This window comes from Ictalurus furcatus, chromosome 9 (genome assembly GCF_023375685.1).
Source record: "Ictalurus furcatus strain D&B chromosome 9, Billie_1.0, whole genome shotgun sequence".
Classification (NCBI taxonomy): Eukaryota; Metazoa; Chordata; class Actinopteri; order Siluriformes; family Ictaluridae; genus Ictalurus; species Ictalurus furcatus.
This window is the reverse complement of record NC_071263.1, coordinates 20,790,005-20,817,030: the sequence shown is the minus strand read 5'-3', so window position 1 is coordinate 20,817,030 and position 27,026 is coordinate 20,790,005. Positions and strand designations below refer to the sequence as shown.

At 38.6% G+C, this 27,026-nt stretch overlaps 2 protein-coding genes across 6 annotated transcripts; one reads left to right on the top strand and one right to left on the bottom strand.

The window, feature by feature from the left end:
* The first annotated feature begins 7,391 nt into the window (after positions 1-7,391).
* LOC128612279 (C-type lectin domain family 4 member G) lies at positions 7,392-17,967 on the top strand. 2 transcript variants are annotated; one of them, XM_053632269.1, is made up of 6 exons: positions 7,392-7,504; positions 12,116-12,232; positions 12,792-13,055; positions 13,266-13,429; positions 15,874-16,010; positions 17,623-17,967. In XM_053632269.1, exons 1-6 carry the CDS (start codon positions 7,432-7,434, stop codon positions 17,774-17,776), a joined length of 909 nt encoding a protein of 302 aa, XP_053488244.1. In that variant the 5' UTR covers positions 7,392-7,431; the 3' UTR covers positions 17,777-17,967. The 2 variants fall into 2 exon arrangements, with proteins under 2 accessions (XP_053488244.1, XP_053488242.1); XM_053632267.1 differs by lacking the exon at positions 7,392-7,504 and adding an exon at positions 11,310-11,485.
* Positions 17,633-26,290, bottom strand: ttc8 (tetratricopeptide repeat domain 8). 4 transcript variants are annotated; one of them, XM_053632261.1, is made up of 14 exons: positions 26,084-26,290; positions 24,742-24,862; positions 24,525-24,588; positions 23,954-24,113; positions 23,695-23,784; positions 23,539-23,583; positions 23,365-23,450; positions 23,131-23,218; positions 22,930-23,040; positions 22,659-22,798; positions 22,373-22,547; positions 22,121-22,243; positions 21,383-21,466; positions 17,633-19,951 (listed from the first exon to the last, which is right to left on the bottom strand). In XM_053632261.1, exons 1-14 carry the CDS (start codon positions 26,201-26,203, stop codon positions 19,889-19,891), a joined length of 1,470 nt encoding a protein of 489 aa, XP_053488236.1. In that variant the 5' UTR covers positions 26,204-26,290; the 3' UTR covers positions 17,633-19,888. The 4 variants fall into 4 exon arrangements, with proteins under 4 accessions (XP_053488236.1, XP_053488235.1, XP_053488237.1 ...); XM_053632260.1 differs by having other exon boundaries at positions 17,633-19,033; XM_053632262.1 differs by having other exon boundaries at positions 17,633-19,033; positions 24,742-24,858; positions 26,084-26,262.
* Between the last annotated feature and the right edge of the window lie 736 nt (positions 26,291-27,026).

The window sequence follows — 27,026 nt, the reverse complement described above, 5'->3', positions numbered from 1 at the left end:
ATTTTTGTGCAATCAATCCAAATCTTACCAAAAAACACCTGTTTAGCTGCCTAAACTCATCTCAGTAAACCTTCAGCACTATTTCTATTCAGAGAAGTGTGTTCATCTGTCAGTCAGTTTAAAAGGGCCTTTTGCAGTGAATGTTTTTCAGCACTTTAATTTGGACTGACCCAACAAGTGACTAGTCTCGCATCTAGGCCTCATCACATCAGAATGGAGCACATCCTTAACTTCCCAGTGTTTCCATCTTCTTTTTTTGTTTGCAAACAACAACCATTTACTTTTATTGCCACTAACTGGGCTTCTTTAGTGAGCATTTAAGCATCATCTAGTTACATGACTAAAATGAGATCAAAATAAGCCATCTAATGCCAAGTACTTTGAGAGTGTTGTTGTGCTCTTAGCCAATATGTCAGAAATGCCAGCTTTACTGATTTTGGTAGATTCAAATGTTGCATTTTGAAATATTGGTGTAAATAATGGATTATAACACCCTCTGGTTCAGTAAGGAATTTCAGACAAGAAGTGTGGAAAGTGGGCATCTCTTGGACTTGAAAGTTGGATATCATATCATATTATCATAGCTTATTATATCATAGCTTAGTATACTGTTAATAAAACATGAGAAATCTTGGATGTATTCTGTATGCTAAGAAATTTTGTGTCCATAAGATCCAAAATCAGCTTTACAAAAGAAATCTCTTATATTATTTAGATATATTGCTACACCAGCATTTGCCTTAAGTATAAAAATAAGATATAACTTTAATTAAGAATAGTTTATCACCTCGCTGTCCACATACCAGACCTCAGGCTGGAGTTTGTTTTCTAAGGGGGACAAGGGGACGAGTTAGGGGTTAGTTAACTGTTCACAAAAGAGGTGGTCTTTAGCATTTTTTTAAAAAAAAATTTTAATTGAAGATAGTGACAGATTGTGCTGTCCAGATTGAGGTTAGAAATTCATTCCATCACTGAGGGTTGGAATGCATGAACACATGAGGAACTTACTTCTATTTGTGCTAAGAGTGCCATTTAATTTCCTGTCAAGTGACTGTGAAAGAACATTTTCTAAACAGAAAAAATATATAACTGGGTTAAAAGGCAATTTCCTGCTGAACAAGCAAAACACGTTTTAATACAGTTCAGTACTTTCCTTTCTGAGTACTAATAGTAAAGTCACCTCACATATAGCCATTCAGTTGAAGAACCACAGTTCAATACAAAACCTTCCATCCCACTTTCTTTCATTCAGGACTGGTTCCTATAAACTGAAGACACTTGAGTTTGTTTTTGGATGACAGTAGAGGCTTTTTTCTTGAAAGCTTTCCAAAGAACTTGTGGTGATATAATTGACTTCGAATTACAGTTTTGGAGACTTTCTGACCCCAAGACTCAACTAACTTCTGCAATTCTCCAGCTGTGATCCTTGGAGATTTGTTTTCCACTCGAACCATCCTCTTCACAGTGCGTTATAGACACATGTCCAATTCCAGGTTGATTCATAACATTTCCAGTTGACTGGAACTTCTTAATTATTGCCCTGATGGTGGAAATGGGCATTTTCAATGCTTTTACTCTTTTCTTATTGCCACTTCCCATTTTGTGAAGCTCAACAACCTCATGCCACACATCACCGCTATATTGATTAGTCTTACCCATTGTGATGAATAAATAAGGGAATTCGGCCTTGTTACACCACGGCGAACTCGCGGCCACCGAGCCGGCGTGGACTACATATCCCAGCCACGCCCGCGCTCAAGTTCGCCGGAGTACTGAGTGCCAACACCTGTGAGCCACCCAAAATTATTTAAGACCTTGTTAATGGCAGCGTGGCGCGAAGTAACGCTCAGTTTTCCCCAAACGCGAGTAAGTTACCAAGCTTCCTACTACGCTTCGGACTTTCTTGGTTTAAGGACTCTAGCCTCGTTTATGACTTACGATTCCCGGATGTCGTCTTGGATTCTTTCTATTGCTTCGGACTGTGTGCTTTGCGCTTCACGCTTCCCTCACCTTTCTGTTACTGCTCGACCTGCGCTTACCTCCCACCTGGTAACGTAACAGTTTACTTCGCCTATCATGGAGGCAGCGGGCGACCCAGATCGGGCGCGGGCAACCCAGATTGGGCACGCCCCCCGCCCCGCCCGCCCGCACTAACTGCCCCGCGCCGTGGAATCCCGTACCCACCGAGCCGCTACCTCCAGTGGAACCCATGCGGCTCGGCCGGGCCCGGATCCACGAGGAGGAGAGGGAGAGACGACGTAGAGAGGAACGGTGCTTCTACTGCGGGGAGAGCACCCACGTCGTTCGCCAGTGCCCGCAGAGAAGGCCACGATCAACCGAGGAGGGCACGACCACCGAACCCCGTCGTCCCCGGGTGAGTGCGTTTCAATTACTCAAAGCAGGTTCTTTTGTGTTACCCGTGCTGCTCAAATGTTCAGAGAAATCCTTTGTGCTTTCAGCGCTCATCGACTCGGGGGCAGCAGAGAACTTCATAGATGAGCAGACAGCGCGAACCCTCGGCCTCCCCATCCAAGCCCTGCTCTAGCCACGAGAGGTGCACTCCATCGACGGGTCCCCAATAGGAGGCGGGGTCATCTCACATTGTACAGCCCCAATCACCATGCAAGCCAGTGCCCTCCATTATGAAACCATCGTCCTGTATGTCACGGTATCTACTCGTCACCCCATCATTCTCGGCTTACCGTGGCTCGAGCGCCATGACCCACAGATATCATGGGCGGCCAAACAGCACCTTTTGACCCAGAATTATGGTTTCTGTTCCCTACATGAAGCAACATTACAACAGCTATGTTGTCAGTTAACTGCCAGGAAGTGTAATGTCACTCTTAGCACAAATAGAAGTAAGTTATGAATGAAAAGCCTCATATGTTCCTCATATGTTGTGAGTTATTATTTTATTATTATTTATTATTATTTATTATTATTTATTATTATTTATTATTATTACTGAACATTATTGTGCATCATTGGTTTAATATAATATCTAATAGTGATAGGCCATCCTCTCATGAAATGGCTCTGTTTAAATAATCTCTTTTAATAAAATACTATATAAAATAATACAAGCAAATCGATATATCAAGCAGAGAACAATAGCAGTAGTGTGACCATACAAGACTTTTTAATTGAGTTCTAGAAAAGCAACATGCACAGTGTAGAGGTGTAAAAGAACCAGTGTAAGTGCAGAAATGTATTTTATTTATTTATTTTTACATGGTGGAGGGGGAGGCAAGTTAGGGTTTAGTTAAGTGTTCACGGAAGAGGTGGGTCTTTAGCCGTTTTTCAAAATAGGGACCGCTTTTGCTGTTGTGTAAATTGCGAGGTGGGGTCTCCATGGATTGGATTTGTTGTCTAGCACATTGCACAGGTGCTTGATTGGATTGAGATCTGGGGAATTTGGGGACCAAGTCAACACCTTAAACTCTGTCATGTTCCTGAAACCACTCCTGAACAATTTTTGCAGTGTGGCAGGATGCATTATCTTGCTGAAAGAGGCCACTAGGGAATGCCGTTGCCATGAAGGGGTGTACATGGCCTGTAACAACGTTTAGGTAGGTGATAGCTGTCAAATTAAAATCCACATGAATACCAAACAAAGGGTGATGTCTTTTTTATGTGTAAATATGTTGCAGAAATATAAAAACTAGGTTGAATTATGACTTGCCATGACTATAATAACTACAGATGAAATATCATTTAAAATTTTATAAGTAACTGTTTGCCTACCAAACAAATGTTATTTACATACCAGAGGAACAAAATATTGCTTTTCCATAGCTTAGGAGACAGATCGCTCTCATGTTAGTATGAACAGTGTCTCTGATGTTTTTCTCCTAAAATCCCTTGGAAGATATTAATTAAGCTGTAATCTCTTTCAAGACTCAAGTATAGGAACATTTTATTGCTCAGAGGTTGCTCTCCCTAAGCTCAGGATATGAGCTTAAGTTATGATGCAAGTTGTGATTCCTTAGTAGAAATTAAAATAGACACAAATAAGTCATGAGATAGTTCTGAGAGAAAAGGAGTCCATCCATCCATTTTCTATGGATTTCGCTCATCCTACACAGGTTTACAGGAAGCCTGGAGCTTCTCCCAGGGAACTTGGGGCACAAGGCAGGGGACACCCTGACCCTGGGTGCCAACCCATTGCAGGGCCCACTTGCGCATACTACAGATAATTTAGAGATGCCAATCAACCTACAATGCATGTCTTTGGAGAAATGTAGGAAAGGCCTGAATCAAACCCCAAACCCCAGAGGTGTGAGACAAATGTGCTAACCACTAAGCCACCATGCCCTCTGAGGAAAAAAAAACTGATTTATTGTCTTGCTGTAATCTCTTGATTTTGTGAATGAATTTTCAAGCATAAGAATAGATGTTCTGCAGGACACTGTAAAAAGTGCCACATGTTTCACCATTGTAAGCGTGCTGGAGATTGCAGTAGAATATTTTAGCAATTTGAGCAAACTAGTGTTTTTAAATTTGTCTTCACTGCCAGGCATTGTATATGCAGCATATTTTCCAAACACACTAGACACTGATTAAGTATATGCAGTTTAGAATAATATCAAGAATTACTTGTTTAACACATGTAATACTAGTGTACCTGTACTTCATGGTTGTTGCATAACCTTTTTTTATTTGTTTAACATGTAAATGTTTCTCTTGTAAACCCCATTTTGTCTGCATTTTAATATATCATGTTATAGTCATGTTTTCCTTTGTTAAATCATTGTGTAACAAAACACTGTCTATGTTAAACAATTTCATATGACAATGTATTTAATGTATTTGATTGAAATGGTGTTAATGAGTGAGACTGAAAATACTTAAAAGTAAAAAAAAAAACTGATCATTTCAGAGTTTCAATGTTGAAGTCTATATTACATTTATTCATTTAGCATAGTGGCTTAGTGGTTAGCACATTCGCCTCACATCTCCAGGGTTGGGGGCTTGATTCCCACCGTGGCCCTGTGTGTGCGCGGAGTTTGCATGTTCTCCCCGTGCTGCGGGGGTTTCCTCTGGGTACTCCGGTCTCCTCCCTCAGTTCAAAGACATAGGTAGGTTGATTGGCATGTCCAAAGTGTCCGTACTGTATGAATGGGTGTGTGAGTGTGTATGTGAGTGTGCCCTGCGATGGATTGGCACCCTGTCCAGGGTGTACCCCGCCTTGTGCCCGATGCTCCTGGGATAGGCTCCAGGTTTCCCCTTTTCACCCTGAAAAGGATAAAGTGGTATAGAAGATGGATGGATGATTAGGAAATAGGGTTACAGTTAAGCATAAATGTTTTCAGGAGACAAATGTGAGAGCATAAGAGTCTCTGGGGTAGGAGAAAAACCTGAGCAGAGTGTGTAATCTTGAGTTCTCTTCTGAAACTTAGGAGGAGACAAATTTAAGCGTGTTAGAGTATTATTCTTAGTAGAAAATATTGAGAAACAGGAGAATTAAGGAAAAGTTCTCCATTTGATGTTTATGTAACCTCATTTCTATAGCTAGCAAAAATATTTGATATGTTAATTTTTATTTTTTCTGGGATGCTATACAGTGAGGGGGAAAAAAGTATTTGATCCCCTGCTGACTTTGTATGTTTGCCCACTGTCAAAGAAATGATCATTCTATAATTTTAATGGTAGATTTATTTGTTCAGTGAGAGACAGAATAACAACAAAAAAAATCCAGAAAAAACGCATGTCAAAAATGTTATAAATTGATTTGCATTTTAATGAGGGAAATATGTATTTGACCCCTCTGCAAAACATGACTTAGTACTTGGTGGCAAAACCCTTGTTTACAATCACAGAGGTCAGACGTTTCTTGTAGTTGGCCACCAGGTTTGCACACATCTCAGGAGGGATTTTGTCCTACTCCTCTTTGCAGATCTTCTCCAAGTCATTAAGGTTTCGAGGCTGACGTTTGGCAACTCGAACCTTCAGCTCCCTCCACAGATTTTCTATGGGATTAAGGTCTGGAGACTGGCTAGGCCACTCCAGGACCTTAATGTGCTTCTTCTTGAGCCACTCCTTTGCTGCCTTGGCCGTGTGTTTTGGGTCATTGTCATGCTGGAATACCCATCCACGACCCATTTTCAATGCCCTGGCTGAGGGAAGGAGGTTCTCACCCAAGATTTGACGGTACATGGCCCCGTCCATCGTCCCTTTGATGCGGTGAAGTTGTCCTGTCCCCTTAGCAGAAAAACACCCCCAAAGCATAATGTTTCCACCTCCATGTTGGACGGTGGGGATGGTGTTCTTGGGGTCATAGGCAGCATTCCTCCTCCTCCAAACACGGTGAGTTGAGTTGATGCCAAAGAGCTCCATTTTGGTCTCATCTGACCACAACAGTTTCACCCAGTTGTCCTCTGAATCATTCAGATGTTCATTGGCAAACTTCAGACGGGCATGTATATGTGCTTTCTTGAGAAGGGGGACCTTGCGGGCGCTGGAGGATTTCAGTCCTTCACGGCGTAGTGTGTTACCAATTGTTTTCTTGGTGACTATGGTCCCAGCTGCCTTGAGATCATTGACAAGATCCTCCCGTGTAGTTCTGGGCTGATTCCTCACTGTTCTCATGATCATTGCAACTCCACGAGGTGAGATCTTTCATGGAGCCCCAGGCCGAGGGAGATTGACAGTTCTTTTGTGTTTCTTCCATTTGCGAATAATCGCACCAACTGTTGTCACCTTCTCACCAAGCTGCTTGGCAATGGTCTTGTAGCCCATTCCACACTTGTGTAGGTCTACAATCTTGTCCCTGACATCCTTGGAGAGCTCTTTGGTCTTGGCCATGGTGGAGAGTTTGGAATCTGATTGATTGCTTCTGTGGACAGGTGTCTTTTATACAGGTAACAAGCTGAGATTAGGAGCACTCCCTTTAAGAGTGTGCTCCTAATCTCAGCTCGTTACCTGTATAAAAGACACCTGGGAGCCAGAAATCTTTCTGATTGAGAGGGGGGTCAAATACTTATTTCCCTCATTAAAATGCAAATCAATTTATAACATTTTTGACATGCGTTTTTCTGGATTTTCTTGTCGTTATACTGTCTCTCACTGTTCAAATAAATCTACCATTAAAATTATAGACTGATCATTTCTTTGTCAGTGGGCAAACATACAAAATGAGCAGGGGATCAAATACTTTTTTCCCCTCACTGTAATTCTAAGGTTTCTATTAACTTAAGGTTTCTGTAAACCTTCTATTTTAAGCAATTTTGATTAAATGTTCCTTTATTTCATTGACAGAAAATTCTATGCCATTTACTTTCTCATCACTCCAACATGAATCATAATTGCAACAACTGTAGGTCCACCCACAATGAACAGTATAAAAGCTCAGTGACACTGTCAGGACACACAGTTTGCAGTACACAGAGTAAAGATTGAAGACCAGTGTTACCTTAAAAAGTGGCAATTATGGTGAACCACGGAAAAGGGGCATACAATGAATTAGAGATTCAAGATGATGTTCGTCCTGTGCCTTCAAATAGTAAGTAAATGTTTGTGTATCAAACATTATGAGATGCAGGTTCAGTTTTAGCATGTTTATAAACTTTTGAGAAGTAAATGGGTTTATAGTTGTTTGAATAGTATTTCTGATAGAGAATTAGTCAATGTTTTATTTACCTGTAAAACAAGCCATAAGATTTATATTGCGATATTGACAGTGGCCTTTCTACAAGTAGTCATAAACTACAGAAAATATAAACTGCTTCTAGTCCCGACGGGGCCATGTGTGTGCAGAGTTTGCATGTTCTCCCCGTGCTGCGGGGGATTCCTCTGGGTACTCCGGTTTCCTCCACAGTCCAAAGACATGCATGGTAGGCTGATTGGCATGTCTAAAGTGTCCGAAGTGTATGAATGGATGTGTGAGTGTGTATGTGATTGTGCCCTGCGATGGACTGGCACCCTGTCCAGGGTGTACCCCGCCTTGGGCCTGATGCTCCCTGGGATAGGCTCCAGGTTCCCCGCGACCCTGAGAAAGGAGTAAGAGGTTGAGGATGGATGGATGGATGGGATGGATTTGACTCAGATATTCTAAAACACTAACCTTCCTTTTTTTTAAAGCCATTTCTTTGTAGTTTTTGCTTTGTGCTTTGGATCATTGCCCAAATGCAGCTGTGTGGCTGACTAGAACAGGTTCTCCTTAACAGTTTGCTCATATTTAGCTCTATCCATGCTGCCTTTGATGTTTTCCAGTTCCTTCTGCTGAAAAGCAACGATTAGTTTGTATTTCACTTAACTGAGTATTTCAATTAACTGAAATAATCTAACAAAGATGCTTTTTCCTAGCTTTAGCCAACCACTTCATTGACATTTACAATATTTTAAAAGCAAAAAAGGTCTCACGTTTAATAACTTATTGAAACAAATTTGTAATATATGCAAATACAGCATAGTGTCACAAGTGGAGAACATAAATAACAATGTGTAGAGGCCTGGGACAACCCTTTACATGGTGAATTTGTGACATAAATCCCTTTTATGGTGGGGGATTTTTGTCTGTTTGCCAGAATGAGGCCACAGTGAGAAGTCTACAATCAAATCAGTAGTCATTAATAGCCTATGAGCAGTAACTCTCAGACATTTACACTGTTTTTGACACACTGTACTGATTGTAGATTTGATTAACTTATTTTCTTATTCAGTGACCAGGTTGACTGTCAAAGACGAAGTGAGGTCTTGCCAGTCTTATAGAGTGGCAACTACAATTCTGGGGGTCCTAAGTGTTGTACTTCTTTCTGCTGTAATTGGACTATGTGTTCACAGTGAGTATATATTGAAATGCTAAAAAATGTCTATTGTTAAGCAGGTTGCATAACCCAGTCTTGATATAGGCTGAGCTGATGGAAGGCAGAGCTCTAACTTGTTATTTCCTCAGTTAACAGGGGTGACAAACATGGCATCTGGTCTCTCAACTCATCAATAATCAACTCTCAACTTAATCAGCTGGAGTCAGACTACAAAAGCCTGACTGAGTCCAAAAATGCACTTCAGAACAAACATGATGAAGACGTAAAACTGATGAAATCCCTTTTTCAAAACTCATCAATAATCAGCTCTCAACTTGCCCGGCTGTAGTCAGACCACAAAAGCCTGACTGAGTCCAAAAACGCACTTCAGAACAAACATGATGAAGACGTAAAACTGATGAAATCCCTTTTTCAAAACTCATCAATAATCAGCTCTCAACTTGCCCGGCTGTAGTCAGACCACAAAAGCCTGACTGAGTCCAAAAACGCACTTCAGAACAAACATGATGAAGACATAAAACTGATGAAATCCCTGCAGATAAATTTGAGCCGTGAGACAAGATTGAAGAATGAGCTGAACTCACAAAAACAAAAATTAGAAGAAGACAAATTACAATTGCAATCTCAGATTTCAAATCTTGGTAAGTTTTTTTTTTTTTTGGCTATTATAGCACCAAGAAGTGGCCAAACTCTCAATTAAATTGTAGCAAAAATATTTTTTATTAACTTAAAAACACTGTCCCACTTTTGCTGATGATCTCTCTCACTTTATCTGAAAATACTCTTTCGGTGAAAAGCTGTGCCTAAGGGTGTTCAAATGTCTATCATAATTACATTCAATACACCTACATTTAGGACGGTTGTGTCTTTACAAAAAAATGCTAGCAGTATAAAGCTTTTGTCATTATGCCATGGTGAATCTACCAAAAACTGTCCCACTTTTGCATGGTTTACCCTATCTCATTTCGTTCAAGTGTTATAGCCATTTATCTAAAAGTGACCACACCTACCACCTGTGTTTTTGCATACCATAGCTTGAATTATTGATATTAAGACTCCATAGAATCGTTTGGCACTGGTTTGATCCCGATCGGACAAAAACCTAGGACTAGTTTGCAAAAGTAGGTTTTAAGAAAAATCCAAGATGGTGGAAAATTTTAATGACAGAAATTAGATCGGAAATAAACGTTTTGTTCATCTTGTCCCAAGGATTCCACAGATATAAGACACTTGAGTCTGTGACAAACGGTTCAAAATTTATGGCCATCTTTCTAAAAATGCTCACTATAGCACCACCATTTGGCTGATCGGGCTAACACCTCTGGCCATCTGGCCTTCGTGCTTGAACCCCTAATAACTGCAATAACTGAAGGGTTATACAGGGTTTTACACTGTATACTCAAAAAAATTCTTGCATGCTTCATTATTCCTATTGCACTGCACTGTCAGCACTGCATGCATGCATTTCACCTCACTCTCTACTGCACCTTGCATATGGTTGTGATGACAATAAAGATCTGTACTTGACTTGACTATTTTTAAGGGAGAAAATAAAATTTAAATGAGTCAAAATGATTTTTCTTGGAAAAATGCTAAGTTGTTTGTCCAGTTGTTTGTTATGGGAACTTTGAATATTTGTGTTTAATGTTTATATAATTATTGTCCCCATTCTGTTGAAGGGTGACTTGACTTTATCTTTTTTAAAAGTTAACATGTACTGCAGTAATGCTAAACTATGTTGAATCATGACTTTTAATGATTTCAGATTTAACGTCACATAACAGTTACTATGTAAAGTATAAAAGGTGTGTGAAATTCTTATGTGCAGAGAACCAACAACAATGCAGAAGATTATATATATATATATATATATATATATATATATATATATATATATATATATATGTATATATATGTATATATATATATATGTATATATATATGTATATATATACACATATGTATATATATATATATATATGTATATATATATATATATATACACACATATGTATATATATATGTATATATATGTATGTATATATATATATGTATATATATATATATATATATATATATGTATATATATATGTATATATATATGTATATATATATATATGTATATATATATATATATATATGTATATATATATATATATATATATGTATATATATATATATGTATGTATATATATATGTATATATATATATATATATATATATATATATATATATATATATATATATATATATATATATATATATATATGTATATATATATATAAAAGCCAGTAGTAAAATGAGATCTGGTGGCTAGGGTATTTGTATGATGACTATTTCACAAATCTGTTTAGCTGCAATGCTAAGTTTGGCATTTATAAACTTTTATTATAAACAATTACTTAATTTGATTTAAATGTCACTTTAATTCAAACAACAGAAAATTCTATGCCATTTACTTCCACATAAAACCAAACATGAATCATTGCAATTGTAGGTCCACCCACAATCAACAGTAAATCAGTTCAGTGACACTGTCAGGACAAACAGTTTGCACTGCACAGAGTAAAGATCACTGTACATAAATCAATGTTTCTAGAGTTATACTTAAAAAGTGGCAATTATGGTGAACTCTGAAAACCAAGGAAAGGAGACATACAATGAATTAGAGTCTCAAGTTGATTTCACCGGAGATGTTCAGCCTCTATATTCAAAGAGTAAGTAAATATTTACCTATCAAACATTGAGATGTAGGTTCAGTTTATTATTTATCATGTTTTATGGACTTTGAGAGATTAAAGGGGTTTAAAGTTGATTTCATAGTATTACTGACCGATCATCATTCTAGTTATCTGTAAAACTATTGTATTGAACTATACAGGAAATATAAGCTGCTTTTGTACATTTATAGAGAAAATATATCTCACCCATATATTTTATATATGTTATATTGCTTATGCTCTGTTTTCATAAAGTAATTGCAGACTATACACACAACCCTGAAATAACATGCGAGTTAACTGAAGTCATCTTAATTAAACAAAATAAGCAAATACAGCACAGTGACACCAGTAGAGAACATAAATAGCAGCGTGTAAGGCCTGGGAAAACCCTTTATATGGTGAATTTGTGACATCAAACTTCATTTTTTTTTTTTTTTGGCAGTTTTTGCTGTTGGACAGAATTAAGTCATAACAACAGGCCTTCCCAGGTCACCACACAAATGACAAGAGCAATGATCAAATCAGTAGTCTTTAATAGGCTAGGAGCAGTAATTATCAGACATTTACACTCTCACTGTCACTCTGTACTGACTGTAGATTTGATTAACTTATTTTCTTATTCAGTGACCCGGTTTACTGTCAGTGATGAACTGAGCTCTAGGCCTTATCGACTGGTAGCTATAGTTCTGGGGGTCGTAAGTGCTGCATTTCTTTTTGCTGTAATTGGACTAAGTGTTCACAGTGAGTATATATATTGAAATGATTAAAAAAAAATCTATTGTTAAGCAAGTTACAGTGCCCTCCACTAATATTGGCACTCCTGATAAATATGAGCAAAGAAGGCTATGAAAAATTGTCTTTATTGTTTAAACTTCTGATCTTTTGTTAAAAAAAAAATCACAAAAACACTCTGCTCTCATGGATATCAAACAATTGCAAACAAAATACAGGTTTAAAAAAAATCTCTTTGTTAAATATAGGCATGCAACAATTATTGGCACCCCTATAAATTCATATGAGAAAAATATATTTGAAGTATATTCCCATTGATATTTTACTCTTTTTTTTATTATTACACATGGGTGACTATGAACATGAAATTGTTGTAACCATGACTTCCTGTTATAAATATATAAATATGATTTTTAAATTTTTTTTAACAAAAGATCAAAAGGTTAAACAATAAAGAGAATTTTTCACAGCCTTCTTTACTCATATTAACCAAGGGTGCCAATATTAGTGGGCACTGTACATAACCCAGACTTGATATAGGCTGAGCTCTAACTTGTTATTTCCTCAGTTAATAGGATGAGTGACAAACATGGCATCTTGTCTCTCAACTCATCAATAATCAGCTCTCAACTTGCCCGGCTGGAGTCAGACCACAAAAGCCTGACTGAGTCCAAAAATGCACTTCAGAACAAACATGATGAAGACGTAAAACTGATGAAATCCCTGCAGATAAATTTAAGCAGAGAAATAAGATTGAAGAATGAACTGAACTTGCAAAAACAAAAATTAGAAGTAGACAAAAGAAAAATGCAATCTCAAATTTCAAATCTTGGTAAGTTTTTTGTTCATAATGAATGTGCCTTAAAATAACTGAGTCTAAAAATTAAGTGTTTCTTTCTCATACAGATAAAGAATACAGTACATTCACACAGCAGTAAACCTATTAACTGTGGTTTCTTTGTCTTTAGAAATGTTTGCCATTTTGGGTTCTTTTCAACTTGATGTATTTTGCCCAATTTTGTATTCTATTATATTTCAACAGAAGAACACTGTGGCAAGTGCTTACCCAACTGGGTGCTGATGAACAGCACATGTTTTTACTTTGCTGTGTCTTCAACAACTCCACGCAGAGGCTGGAATGCAGGCAGGGATGAATGCAAGAAAAAAGGAGCTGACTTAGTCATCATAGACTCAAAGGAGAAACAGGTCAGATATAAACCTTCACCCTCATATTACATGGTTTTCTCCACAGTAGATTGTTTCAAATTCTGTTTTTTAAATTGATAAAATAAAAAAAATATTCTTAAACATTTACAGTCTTGAGTAGCATTTCACTGAAAAAAAAAACTATTGCACTATACAGCTAGAAGTTTGTGAACATCTGACCATCACACCCATGCACAAAGCGAGGTCCATAAAGACATGGTTTGCCAAGGTTGGAGTGGAAAAATACGAGTGGCCTCAACCCCACTGAACACCTTTGGGATGACCTGTAACTCTGACTGAATGCCAGGCCTCCTCACCCAACACCAGGGCTTTTCTTCACTAATGCTCTTGTGGTTGAATGAGCACAAATCCTCAACAGCCACATCTAGTGAACACAAAATCTAGTGAAAGGCCTTCCCAAAAGAGTGGAGATTATTATAACAGCAAAGGGAGAGAAGGTCCATATTAATGCCAATGGTTTTGGAATGGGATAATCAGGAACAGGTTCAGGTGTGATCGTCAGATGTCCACAAACTTTTGGCTGTATAGTGTATTTGTTTAAATTATATGTCCAACAATAGCTGTGTTTACATGGACAACAATAATCCACTCTTAAGCCGATTAAGACCATACTCTAATTAAAAAACTACCATGTAAACAGCAATTTTCACTTACCTTAATCTAATTAAGATCATAATCGAAGTAAGCAATAATCTAATTAACACAGGTGGAGTACTCCTGTTTTAGTCGCATTATGGACGTGTAGTAGTGACATGTAAACACCTTAATCACATTATGAACGTCGTGTGGGAGTTTTCACCGCATTTTGCGACACGACACGATCACACACAACAGTTTTACGTTTTACGGCGAACAAGAGAGTTCGGCTTTGTCCCAAATTGCATACTTTCCTACTATAGGCCTGTAGTGGGGAAAAATACATGTATCTCAGCTACTATATAGACAGTAAGTACGCGGTTTGAGACGCAGCCCACGGCTCCAAGCAGTTGTCTATTAGCACGTACAGCATGACAAATAATTAACTGCACTTAAAGCATTCGTAAAATTTTTTTATAAATACACCCAAAACTGTATACGGTACCATAACGAAGACGAACTGTATGTTGATACGTGAAATTCTGGAGGGACGTCGGATGGCGTGGCGTGGTGATGTAATGACGCGGGCTGTTAATCTAATTATGATCTATAACATGTAAAACGGGTACATGACAGGAGTATTCTAAAAGTGACCCATGTAAACACCTTAATCACATTATTACCTTACTTAGATTAAGGTCGATAATTAGATTATTGCAGTCCATGTAAACGTAGTCATTGACTACGTTTACATGGACATCATTAAAGATGGCCTAGGCTACAAGAAGATTGCCAAGACCCTGACACTGAGCTGCAGCACGGTGGCCAAGACCATACAGCGAACAGAACAGGCCTCGCCATGGTCGACCAATGAAGTTGAGTGCACGTGCTCAGCGTCATATCCAGAGGTGGTCTTTGGGAAATAGACGTATGAGTCCTGCCAGCATTGCTGAAGAGGTTGAAGGGGTGGGGGTCAGCCTGTCAGTTCATTGAGGGAACCATGAATGCCAACATGTACTTTGACATACTGAAGCAGAGCATGATCAGTATGCAGTATTCTAGCATGATAATGACCCCAAACAAACCTGCAAGACGACCCCTGCCTTGCTAAAAAAGCTGAGGGTGAAGGTGATGGACTGGCCAAGCATGTCTCCAGACCTAAACCCTATTGAGCATCTGTGGGGCATCCTCAAACGGAAGGTGGAGGAGCACAAGGTCTCTAACATCCACCAGCTCTGTGATGTCGTCATGGAGGAGTGGAAGAGGACTCCAGTGGCAACCTGTGAAGCTCTGGTGAACTCCATGCCCAAGAGGGTTAAGGCAGTGCTGGAAAATAATGGTGGCCACACAAAATATTGACACTTTGGGCCCAATTTGGACATTTTCACTTAGGGGTGTACTCACTTTTGTTGCCAGCGGTTTAGACATTAATGGCTGTGTGTTGAGTTAATTTGAGGGGACAGCAAATTTACACTGTTACACAAGCTGTACACTCACTATTTTACAATGTAGCAAAGTGTCATTTCTTCAGTGTTGTCACATGAAAAGATATAATCAAATATTTACAAAAATGTGAGGGGTGTACTCACTTTTGGGAGATACTGTATATTTAACAAGCATAACTCATTTAAAAGTAAGAAGATTTATTATTTTTTTTTACTGTTTATGTTATGAGCAGCCATGTTGATTTCATGTCACTTGCTGAACTCGGGGTTGAGGAGACCTGAGCTTATAAGTAGGAATTCTGAGTTGAAAGGCCATATTATTTGGTTTTTATCTAGTCAAAGGTTGTCAAAAGTCACAAACTAATAACAATATTAACCTTTAACATTTGCTCATCTGCATAGGAGTTCATCGTAGAGACCTTAAAAGCACTTCGGTACAACCTACCATTCAGTTATTCTAATGGATTTTGGATCGGGTTGAAGGATGACCATACAGAAGGGCTCTGGAAATGGCTGAATGAGACAACACTGACAGAAGGGTACCAATGAAACACAATTTAATTTGCTATTGCAGTATAGGATACAAATGAGCTCATTAATGGCTAGAAATATCCCTTATTACACCTGATACACACACACACACACACACACACACACACACACACACACAACCCCAATTCCGAAAAAGTTGGAACAGTATGGAAAATGCAAAAACAAATAAACAAACAAAAAGAGTCATTTGAAAATTCAACTCACCCTGCACTATACTGAAAACACACTGACACATTATTTGATGTTTTACTTTGTGAATTTAATTTATTTTTGAGAATATACATTTATTTCAAATCTGATGATTGCAACACACTCTGAAAAAGTTGGGACAGTTGACTGTTTAACACTGTGTAACATCACCTTTTCTTTTAATAGCACTTATTTAGTGTTCAGACATTGAAGACACCAGTTGGTTAAGTTTACAAAGCGGAATTTTCCCCCATTCATCCAATATGCATTTCTTCAGCTGCACAACTGTACGGGGCCTTTGTTGCCTTATTTTGCGCTTCATAATGTGCCACACATTCTCGATCGAAGACAGGTCAGGACTGCAGGCAGGACGTGCTAGCAGTCGCACTCTCTGCATAAGCAAACATGCACTTGTAATCCGGACAGAATGTGGTCTGGCGTTGTCCTGCTCTGTATGGCAGCATATGTTGCTCCAGAACATGTACACTTCTTTCTTCATTAATGGTGCCCTTACAGATGTGCAAGTTACCCATGCCATGGCCACTGACACACCTCCATACCATGACAGACGCTGGCTTTTGGACCTGAAGCCGATAACAGCTTGGATGGTCCTTTTCCTCTTTAGTCTGGAGAACACGACGGCTGTTTTATCCAAAAACTATTTGTATTGTCGACCACAAAACATGATTCCCCTGTGCTACTGTCCATCTCAGATGAGACCGAGCCAGAGAAGTTGGCGATGCTTCCAAACAGTGTTGATGTATGGCTTCTGCTTTGCATAGTAAAGCCTTAACTTGCATCTGTGGATGCAGCGGCGAATGGTGTTGACTGACAAAGGTTTACCAAAGTATTCCCGAGTACATGTCAGGATATCCATTACAGACTCATGATGGTTTTTAAGACAGTGATGTCTGAGGGAACGGAGATCACGCGCATTCAGAAGGGGTTTTCGGCCTTGCCCTTACCGAGATTTGATCAGATTCCTTGACTCTTTTAATTATATTGTGCACTGTAGAAGGTGAAATGCCCAAAATCCTACCGATTTGTCTTTGGGGAATGTTGTTCTCAAAGTGTCAGATTATTTGCTGATGCATCTGTTGGCAGATTGTTGAGCCTCGATCCATCCTTCCTCTTGAAGGACTAGGTCGTTTTTGGAGGCTCCTTATATACTATGATTAGACAATTGCCTCACCTTTTTCACATCGCCTTCTAATTTCAACATGTCACATCGCTATTAGTCCTAAATTGCCACTGTCACAACTTTTTTTGGAACATGTTGCATGCATCAATTTCAAAATAAAGATTTATATTAAAAAAAACTATGCAGTTGATTTGGTAAAACATCATATACCCGGTCTTACTTTTGTCTGATACAGTATGTAAAAGGTGAAAAAGTGCGTGTTTTTATAGGTACTGGATGGACGGGGAGCCAAATGATGATTTGACTATAGAGGATTGCGCAGCTGTGTATCCCACCAATAATCCAATGAAGGCCTGGAATGATGCACCATGTTCACACCCACTAAAATGGATCTGTGAGAAGGAAATAGATAAAACACTCTAGAATCCTCAATTAACCTTTTTTTTGTTTTGTTTTGTTTTTGCCTGTTAGTAACAGCTAATAATTCATCAAAGACTAAATAATATTCTGAATTTTTTTTAAGTAACCAATTCCTTTGCTCACTCACTCACTCTCTCACACAGAACTGTTGCACTTAGTAATGTAATTAAATTGATATTATAAAAAATCTAAAAGTTGCACAGTGACTGAGTACCCATAGTTTGGAGAGAAATAGGACATTTTGGCAAGCACCAGTCTGATATATAAAAGCTTTTAGTTAGAAGTATGTCTCAGATTTGATTTTACTTTAGATACTTTTATTCCAGGTACACATACATTATTAGACTACATGCAGTCATGGTGCATAGTCTGTTACCCACTCAAGAGCAGAGCAGTCAGTAAGACTATGTAGGACTAAAGGATTATGATGTTATTCTCTCTTTAAAACTGAAAAATAATGCTGCTGAGTAGTTAGCAAACTGCTATGACTTTGTACAAACTTTGAAGCAAATTGAGAATAAAAATTTCCAAAGAAATTATCAACTAATTAGCTTGTGCTTGTTGACAATAGATGTTCTTATTTAAAAAAAAAATCTGTGATACACACTTCCAAGTCATGCTGCCATTTGTTCATTTCCCTGTTCACAGTGGTAATCATCTAGGAACTGCAGTAGGAATGTGGAGGAAAACCCAGCAGAATTGTTCATAGACCGTGTGCATAGAAATGTGAAGTTTTTCGAATTAATAATAATAATAATAATAATAATAATAGACTAAAACAGAATCATTGCTCATTTTTTATGTTCAAAAACTTGACACTGAAATTAGTAAAATAACCCTATTTTACTTAAACTCTGCATTTTTAATGCTAAACACATAGACAAGTTTACATTTCACATAATATTTTCAAAACAAAACCGCATCCACTTTTTCTACCAGTTATTATAGATATGCTATAAGTTAAAAACTGCATTTATACACTGTGACTTATTAAAATAGTTCCTGAAATAATTTACATCTTTGTTCTGTCTAGAAAAACATGAAAAGTAGCTAGACATTTTAATCTCTGTAGACATTTTTGACGTTTTATAACCTGCTCTGCTGTGCTGTTTCACATAATGTGAAAATACTGCAATGAAACATTCAAAGCACAGCAAAGTGCTGTCTGAGGGTCTTTAGGATCTGCTGAGTGTCCACGTGCTCTGGAAAAGCATCCTCTGACTTCTGGGCAGCCATGTAACTACTCTGAAGGTCACCCACCTTTCAAACAAAACACAGATACACATAGAAAAAAGTATGGATTGAAATTTTCCTATTAATAAACACTGATCAGCCATAATATTAAAACCACTGACAGGTGAAGTGAATAAAATTCATTATACAGTTACAATGGCACCTGTCAAGGGGTGGGATATATTAGGCAGCAAGTGAAAAGTCAGTTCTTGAAGTTGCTACGTTGGAAGCAGGAAAAATGGGCAACCGTAAGGATCTGATTGACTTTGATATGGGCCAAATTGTGATGGCTAGACAACTGGGTCAGAACATCTAAAAAAAAAAACGGTAAGTCTTGTGCGATGTTCTAGGTATGCAGTGGTTAGTCCCTTCCAAAAGTGGTCCAAGGAAGGACAACTGGGTCATGGGCGCTCAGGGCTAACTGATGTGCGTGGGGAGTGAAGGCTAGCCAGTCTGGTCCAATACCACAGATGAGCTACTGTAGCGCAAATTGCTAAAAAAGTTAATGCTGGCTATGATAGAAAGGTGTCAGAACACACAGTACATTACAAATTGCTGCGTGCAGGGCTGTGTAGCTGCAGACAGGTCAGAGCGCCCATGCTGACCCCTGCCCACCACCGAAAGAGCCTACAATGGACACATGAGCATCAGAACTGGACCATGGAGCAATGGAAGAAGGTGGTCTGGTCTGATGAATCAGGTTTTCTTTTACATGTGGACAACATGTGCATGTGCGTCGCTTACCTGAGGAAGAGATGGCACCAGGATGCAGTATGGGAAGAAGTCAAGGTGGCGGAGTAAGTGTGATGCTCTGGGCAATGTTCTGCGGGGAAATCTTGGGTCCTACATAGCTAAATATTGTTGCAGACCAAGTATACCCCTTCATGGTAACGGTATTCCCAAATGGCAGTGACCACTTTCAGCAGGATTATGCACCCTGCCACACTGCAAAAATTGTTCAGGAATGGTTGAGGAACATGACAAAGATTTCAAGTTGTTGACCTTCAAATCCCATAGGTCTCAATCCAATCGAGCATCTGTGGGACGTTCTGGAGAAACAAGTCCAATCCATAGAGGCCCCAACTCACAGCTTACAGGACTTAAAAGATTCGCTGCTAACGTCTTGGTGCCAAATACCACAGCACACCTTCAGAGGTCTTTTAGAATCTATGCATCGATGGGTCACTTACCCAATATTAGGTAGGTGGTTTTAATGTTATGGCTGATCGGTGATGTGTGATATATATGAGCAAAGAAGGCTGGGAAAAATTGTCATTATTGTTTAACCTTTTGATCTTTTGTTCAATAGAATTCACAAAAATACTCTACTCTCATGGATATCAAACAATTGCAAACACAACACAGGTTTATCCAAAAAAAAAATCTTCGTTAAAAATAGGTGTGCAACAATTATTGGCACCCCTATGAATCCATACGAGAAAAATATATTTGGTGTATATTCCCATTGATATTTTAAACATTTTTTGTACACCTGGGTGACTAGGAGGAAATCGTTCAACCATGACTTCCTGTTTCACAGGGGTATAAATATGAGTTAATACATAGGCAAAATTCCCTTAGTCATTCATCACAATGGGTAAGACCAAGGAATATAGCTGTGATGTGCGTCAAAACGTTGTTGAGCTTCACAAAATGGCACTGTATATATAGATGAGTGAAAGCATAAATTCATCAGATACAGGTCAAAAGCTTCAGTTAATGTTCATATCAAACATGGTAAAAAATATTTGATCTCAGTGACTTATACAATGACATGGTTATTGGTGCTAGATGGGCTGGTTTGAATATTTCAGGAACTGATCTCCTGAGATTTTCACACACAACTGTTTCCTGTTCTTCGATTACAGGAATGGGACCAAAAGCTGTCTACATCTGTAGCCCATCTGCCTAAAGTTTCAACATTTTGACCATTCTGAGATGCTTTTCTGCTCACCACAGATGTAAAGTGATTATTTGAGTTACTGTAGACTTGAACCAGTTGCAATCAATAAGGCCTTTCTGCCTGCAGAACTGTGAAAATCCCAGGAGATCAGTAATACTCAAACCAGCCTATCAAAGTCATTGATATCACACTTTTCCCCATTCTGATGTTTGATGTGAACATTAACTGATGCATTGACCTATATGCATGATTTTATGCATTGTAGTGCTGCCACATGATTGGCTGATTAGATAATTTTATGAATGAGCAGGTATTCAAGTGTTCCTAATAAACTGGTCAGTGAGTGTATCTTTAAATTTCTTTGTGTCAGTGTAGTAACATGAAATGCTGAATGCTGCAACATAGAGAGGTGTCCAAAATCAGCTATCATGTGAAAATACCTGCAAGAAGAATAAAAGTTGTATAGTGCTTACCTTATCTGACAGTACAGAGAAGTTGAAATGTGGTTCATACATGTGGGGCGCGAGAGAAGCAGCTGTTTGCAAAAGGGCTTTTGCCTGTAACAAAAAGCAACATCGCTATCATTTAAACCAAATAACATGCTTAAACCAAATTTATGCTCCCTCAGCTCTCATATGTGAACTGGAAGTTGAATAAATGAAGATTTATTGTACCCTTGAGCAAGGCACCTAAACCAAAGTTGTTCCAAAGTGAAAGCCTTATAACCTCATTATAAAAAAAAGCTTTAATATTCTCTGTTCCACATACACATTCTCTTGTAAAGTGGTTATAACAGTGTCTACTGAGGAAGGACCTGAGAACAGTGCAGGCTGCATAGCAAGTCCATTTCCCATTGAACTCAGAGACAGAACCCACATCGATCATGCTGCTAACCAGTTCCGATAATTAAACTATGCACCCACATGAACAACTAAATGACAATTCATACAATGTGTGCCAACAGACATAATGGTTAACAGAATGCAGACATATTCAGTTTTTTTCCACAAAAAAAGAAAAAATAAGCAAAAATGAAATAAATTGTAATCAGCGTAACATTTTATTTTTTTTTTTAAAGCTCCACTATTTTCTAGTTTTATGTTCACTGGTATACCATTTGGTGTTTTTATATAGCCATCAGTTGCAGTTGGTTATTTAAATAGAATTATGGGGTTGATAGTGCTGTATTAGTGTGATAGCATTAGCCTTACCTGCTCAATGCGTCCTTTGCGTAGCTCCAGCACTGCTAAGTTGTTGTAAGCCTCAGCATGATCATTGTTAAATGCCAAAGCTAGTTTAAAGCACTGATAAGCTAAAGTCAAGTCACCAATACCCTGAGTGAAAGAGATACAACAGAAAAGAGAACTGGCTTCAAGATTGATCAGTTTTCCATAAGCTTAACCAGTAACTTCATATAAGCTTGAGTTTTTTCCTTAGTGTGGCTATGTTGGAGTCGGACGCACCACTGCAACATGTCCAATATTATACCAGATGTCAGCGTGTTCCTCATCACTGGAAACCAGGGCTAATGCTCTCTCAAATGAGGACAGAGTCATGTCATACTGCTGAGCATAAAAACAGCACAGGCCCAGATTATTGTAAAGTTGGCAGTTATACACACCCATCTGTAGCAACCGTCTGAGCCAAAAAAAGAGAAAGAAAAGGAAGTGAAGCAGATACAGTAACATTACATATTTATATAAACTCCTATATACAAGAACGCTTTTCCTTCTGCATCAGGAAGATAACCTGTAGAAACGCAAGGCGATCTCTGGCTGGTCTGTATAGAAATGGTTGCTTCCTATGCAGGCAATGGCCTCCACATGTGTGTTGTCCTGCTTTAAGACATCTTTGTAATACTCTGTAGCTGAAGTGACGTTGTTCATCTCCTAAAGTGCCCAAAGTTTTCAATTACTACCCTCGGGAAGATGAAATTTCATTACAGTACAAGTGTACATAAATCTGTAGCTCAAAATGACATCTGCATATTTATCCATCAGATTCTGATAATTACACATGCCTCATGAATGCGAGCAATCCCAGTCAGCAAAGTCACTTCTCCTGGGAAATGGTCCAGGCCTTGTTTAAAGAGGTTCAGGGCAGTTATGGGTTGGTCCAATCGCTGATATACCTGTGCACAAAGAAAAAAGAAAGGAAAAGCATTGGTTTCCATTATTTTGTTTGCGCAGTATAAATGAGTTAAACAGAATTAACTTTGTACCTTCCCAAGGTAGAGGTAAGTATCTACAAACTCTTGATGATTGAGGGCTGATCTGAATTGTTTCTCAGCTTCACGATACAAACCAAGCCTACAAATACAAACGCCAATCATCCAACCAGTCAATCATTACAGTCAGTGCATGCAATATCAGAACAAATCTAAGTTATCTTCTCAATGCAGTTAATGGGACACGTTTCAAATTAAAATAAAGTTTTTATAATAGTGTTTTGTCACCTGTAATAACATTTCCCAAGTTGGACTTTCCACCACCAGTCTTTGAACTGTGCGTGCTCGGTAGCGAGTGCAGCTAGGTCCAAAGCCTGAAATGTTCCACAATGGGAACTGTTAACACATGGACTACAAACAAATACAGTATACCACTTATGGCTTGTTTTAGCTTTTACTTACATTTTTGACATCGTTCTCATGGTGAAAGATGTATTCAAATAAGCTCTGGCATAAGAGTAAGACCGAGAAAGATATTTGTAATCACAACAGACATTTGAGACTGGAGTTAAGAAATTACCAAATCCATTGCAGACTTGTGATTTGCAGTTGGAATACCTTGGATAAATTTGGTTTCTGTGCATACTTTGGCAAATTTAACCGGGACAAGTTTATAAATGGTCCATCCGGATGTGTTAACATAGAAGCCTGGAAGATTCATAAAACAGCCGGTTAAATCTTTGAAACAACGTACACATAGAATTACTGTTATGAGGTGTAAAGGCCATTCTTAAAACAGAATACAAATGTGAACATCAGAATATCTAAACTTTTTTACATTTTATTTTTTAAAACATTACACTGTGTAACAGCCCACCGTGCCCAATCGGACAAATCTCCCAGAAGCACTGGTGACCGGACGGGCAGTATTTGCAGTTCGAGGTGTTCTGATGGCTTGTTCCATTGTCCCTGGTCGACCAGACTGAGTGCTGGGTCTTACAAATCCTGTAATGGGACGTCCTGACTGGGTCACTGGTCTGAAACAATATCAGAGACAGGTCACATTAAAAATGCAATTAGGTGTATTATTTCCAGTGAGCCTGATTTGAGCTCAAAGAGATGAATACCACAATTTATCTATTTATTATATTATCACAACCCAATATTATCAAAAACATGTTTATTGACTTCTTATAGTTTTTAGCTTGTTTGACTGGTTGAATACGTTTAGTATAAACCCCAATAACTGAGGGGGTCTCTGAATTATTTTATTTTATTTTTTATTTAATGGGGTCCCTGGATGCAAGAAGTTTGAGAGCCCCTGTGTTAGACTTTCATTCATTACATTACAACTTTATACATAACTTTACATAATGAATGTTTGGTTAGGTATGCTCACAACCTACAAATAAAATTCATTTCAAATTAATACATCAGTATTTATGAACCTGACAGCTGGAGTAGGTCCTCCACCATGACTTGTTCCAGGGAGCCTCAGCGACGTTCCAGGTCCTGCAAAAAAAAATAAAAAATGTCCTGCAATATAAAACACTATAAAAAGTAGTCTGATTAGTTCTATCATGGAGTAGCCTAAAAAAGTAGGCATGGTGGAGTTGATGTCATTTATAAATAGAAAAGATGGCAGCTTTTTACGCAAGTACTCACGTGCCACTTGTGCAATGGCACTTTCATCCAACATTATTTCTGCAATGCCCTCCTGGTCAACTTCCACTTCATCAATGTACACCATCTCAGTCAGAGCCCTTGTCTTCAGGCTCCAAGCTGCCTTCAGGGAACCAGAAGAACTGTTTTAACAAACTAAAACAAAGTGTCTTTGACCAAAATGGTTCCTTTTCTTTTGTACAAGTTCTTCCATGAAAGCCTACAGCTGGGAGACTGAAAAGGTGCTGTACACTGGTACTGCATGAAGCCTGTATGTCCCAGTGAAATTGGAAGGAAGGATGCACTGAATTCCTGCACACGTTTGCAATTTCCCTGCTTGAACACACTTAAATTTGACTCAACAAGTAATGAAAAACTTAGTAGACGTGTCAAAGCAGAAAAATCACAGAACTGTGCTAATTTTATTAATTTAAGACTGACAGAGATTCAACCTATGAATAAAGAAGTGTTGGATAGAGGATCATGTTAAAGCATATATACATTAAGTAACACTGAAGTTTAAGTAAAGTGAAGGGTGAAGAGGGTGTGATTAGGGTTCTAGCTAGGATCCTGCTTCTACTACACCTCATTGACATTGGGCATCAGGGACCAGGGCTTAAACAGACATATGCTGTTACCTCAGAAATATGGAGTGATGTATGAGGTTCCTTGGCGAAAAAGGTGAGGTGGAGAGGAGTGAAAAATCAAATATTTAAGTTAGATGATTTAAGTTACCCTATAACGCTTGGAAAGGGTTCCCCCCCCCCCCCAAAACAAAATCAACAAATTAACAGGGGAAATATTTCCCTGCTTACATGCTATGCTAAAAAACTCCACTTCAGTCTGACCTACCAGCTGCAGAAACATTGGCCAAACTGGTTAAGCTGATAAGTGCTGGGAGAAATGAAAGGTTTGCTACATTGTAGGCACGTTTGTAAAGAAATTAACACAAGAGTAAACACAATTAGAAAATACCAAACATTTATTTATCAACGTAGTGGTCCATGGTCTACCAGCCTGACCACCTCGGCCTGTGTTTTGTTAGCTGCTGGCTGGTCAGACAGAGCTAGATCTGTCAACAGAGCGGTTTCCACACTGTCACACTAGAGAATGTCAAACAAACCGTATAATACTAACGTGGTTATCTATCTAACAAGCGAAATTAGTTGCTGGGACAGAAAAGGGACACGAGTAACAACTAGAACACACGAACACTACTGTTTTTAAGCTACCTGCGTTTTATTGGTATTTGAACTGCAGTCCAGTATAAGAGGATTAATTCTAGTTGAGCTAGCTAGCATTAGCAGCCCTGCCAGCCATATCAGAGTCACATAAACAGACTCACCTGGTCGTACGGATTGTCCTCCAACACCTTTGTGCAAAGATCCGAGCATTTCTGGAACTTCCGTCTCCTAAAATTGCTCCATGCAAGAAAAAGAGGATCCATAGATACAGTTACTTCCATTTATCATACAAATCGCTGGCTCTTAGCGTAGCTTAGCTGAGTTAGCTAAAGCCTATTTAGCTGAACCTTGGGCGTCCCGTTACTCCCAGCAACACAAGTCAGCCCTGTGCGCATGCGCGTGCGCATGCATGCCTGTCTGTCTGTCTGTCTGTCTGTCTCTCTCTCTCTCTCTCTCTCTCTATCCTATATATAAAATATAATATAGTATATATATATAATATAGTGATTTTTAGCTTCTGCCGTGGATTGATTTTCTTTTGGAGTTGAGAGGTTTATATTAAGTAAAATAGGTAACAGCATTAAAACAGCAAGTGCATGCACTACAACAGATGTATTTACTATGCTCATGATTAAAATGTAGTGATTTAATACGTCACTAGATTAAATGCCGATGAATGAAATAAAAGCCTATAAACTACACTTCTAATAGTACTATTTAACTGTGTGGGAAATTATAAAGCGGACGTGTGGCTGTATAATACACACAATTTCTGGTTTATTCCATGTCAGAGGCGCAGGAGAAGCTTCTCGGTGTTGTCTTGGCGACACAATGATTCTTTATTGAATCTGAGCTCTGTCTCTCATTCAGTCCCCTGCTGCTCCTCACTACACAGCAACACACACCGTGCAGTGCGGACACAAATAAGGGATTTTGTTTAAAAAGTTTATTTTTTTTTATTATTATTAAATCTTATTTATTGTTAAATAAGAGAAAATTGACAGTCAATGACCGTTATATAAACTGCTAGGGGCAAACTGCTCAGATGAAAACAAAACAGACTGTTGTCATTCACGCTGCCTTCACATGCACCCGAAATTTTTT

Bases quoted from the DNA above. Each gene is read 5' to 3' on its own strand.
- LOC128612279 (XM_053632267.1), top strand. From the start codon at position 11,392: ATGGTGAACTCTGAAAACCAAGGAAAGGAGACATACAATGAATTAGAG. The intron at 11,486-12,115 runs GTAAGTAAATAT...TTTCTTATTCAG, and splicing joins TCAGCCTCTATATTCAAAGA to TGACCCGGTTTACTGTCAGT. The intron at 13,430-15,873 runs GTCAGATATAAA...TCATCTGCATAG, and splicing joins TAGACTCAAAGGAGAAACAG to GAGTTCATCGTAGAGACCTT.
- ttc8 (XM_053632260.1), bottom strand. From the start codon at position 26,203: ATGGAAGTAACTGTATCTATGGATCCTCTTTTTCTTGCATGGAGCAAT. The intron at 24,114-24,524 runs GTTCATAAATAC...ATATTGTTTCAG, and splicing joins GGACCTACTCCAGCTGTCAG to ACCAGTGACCCAGTCAGGAC. The intron at 23,219-23,364 runs GTGACAAAACAC...TTGTATTTGTAG, and splicing joins CTTGGGAAATGTTATTACAG to GCTTGGTTTGTATCGTGAAG.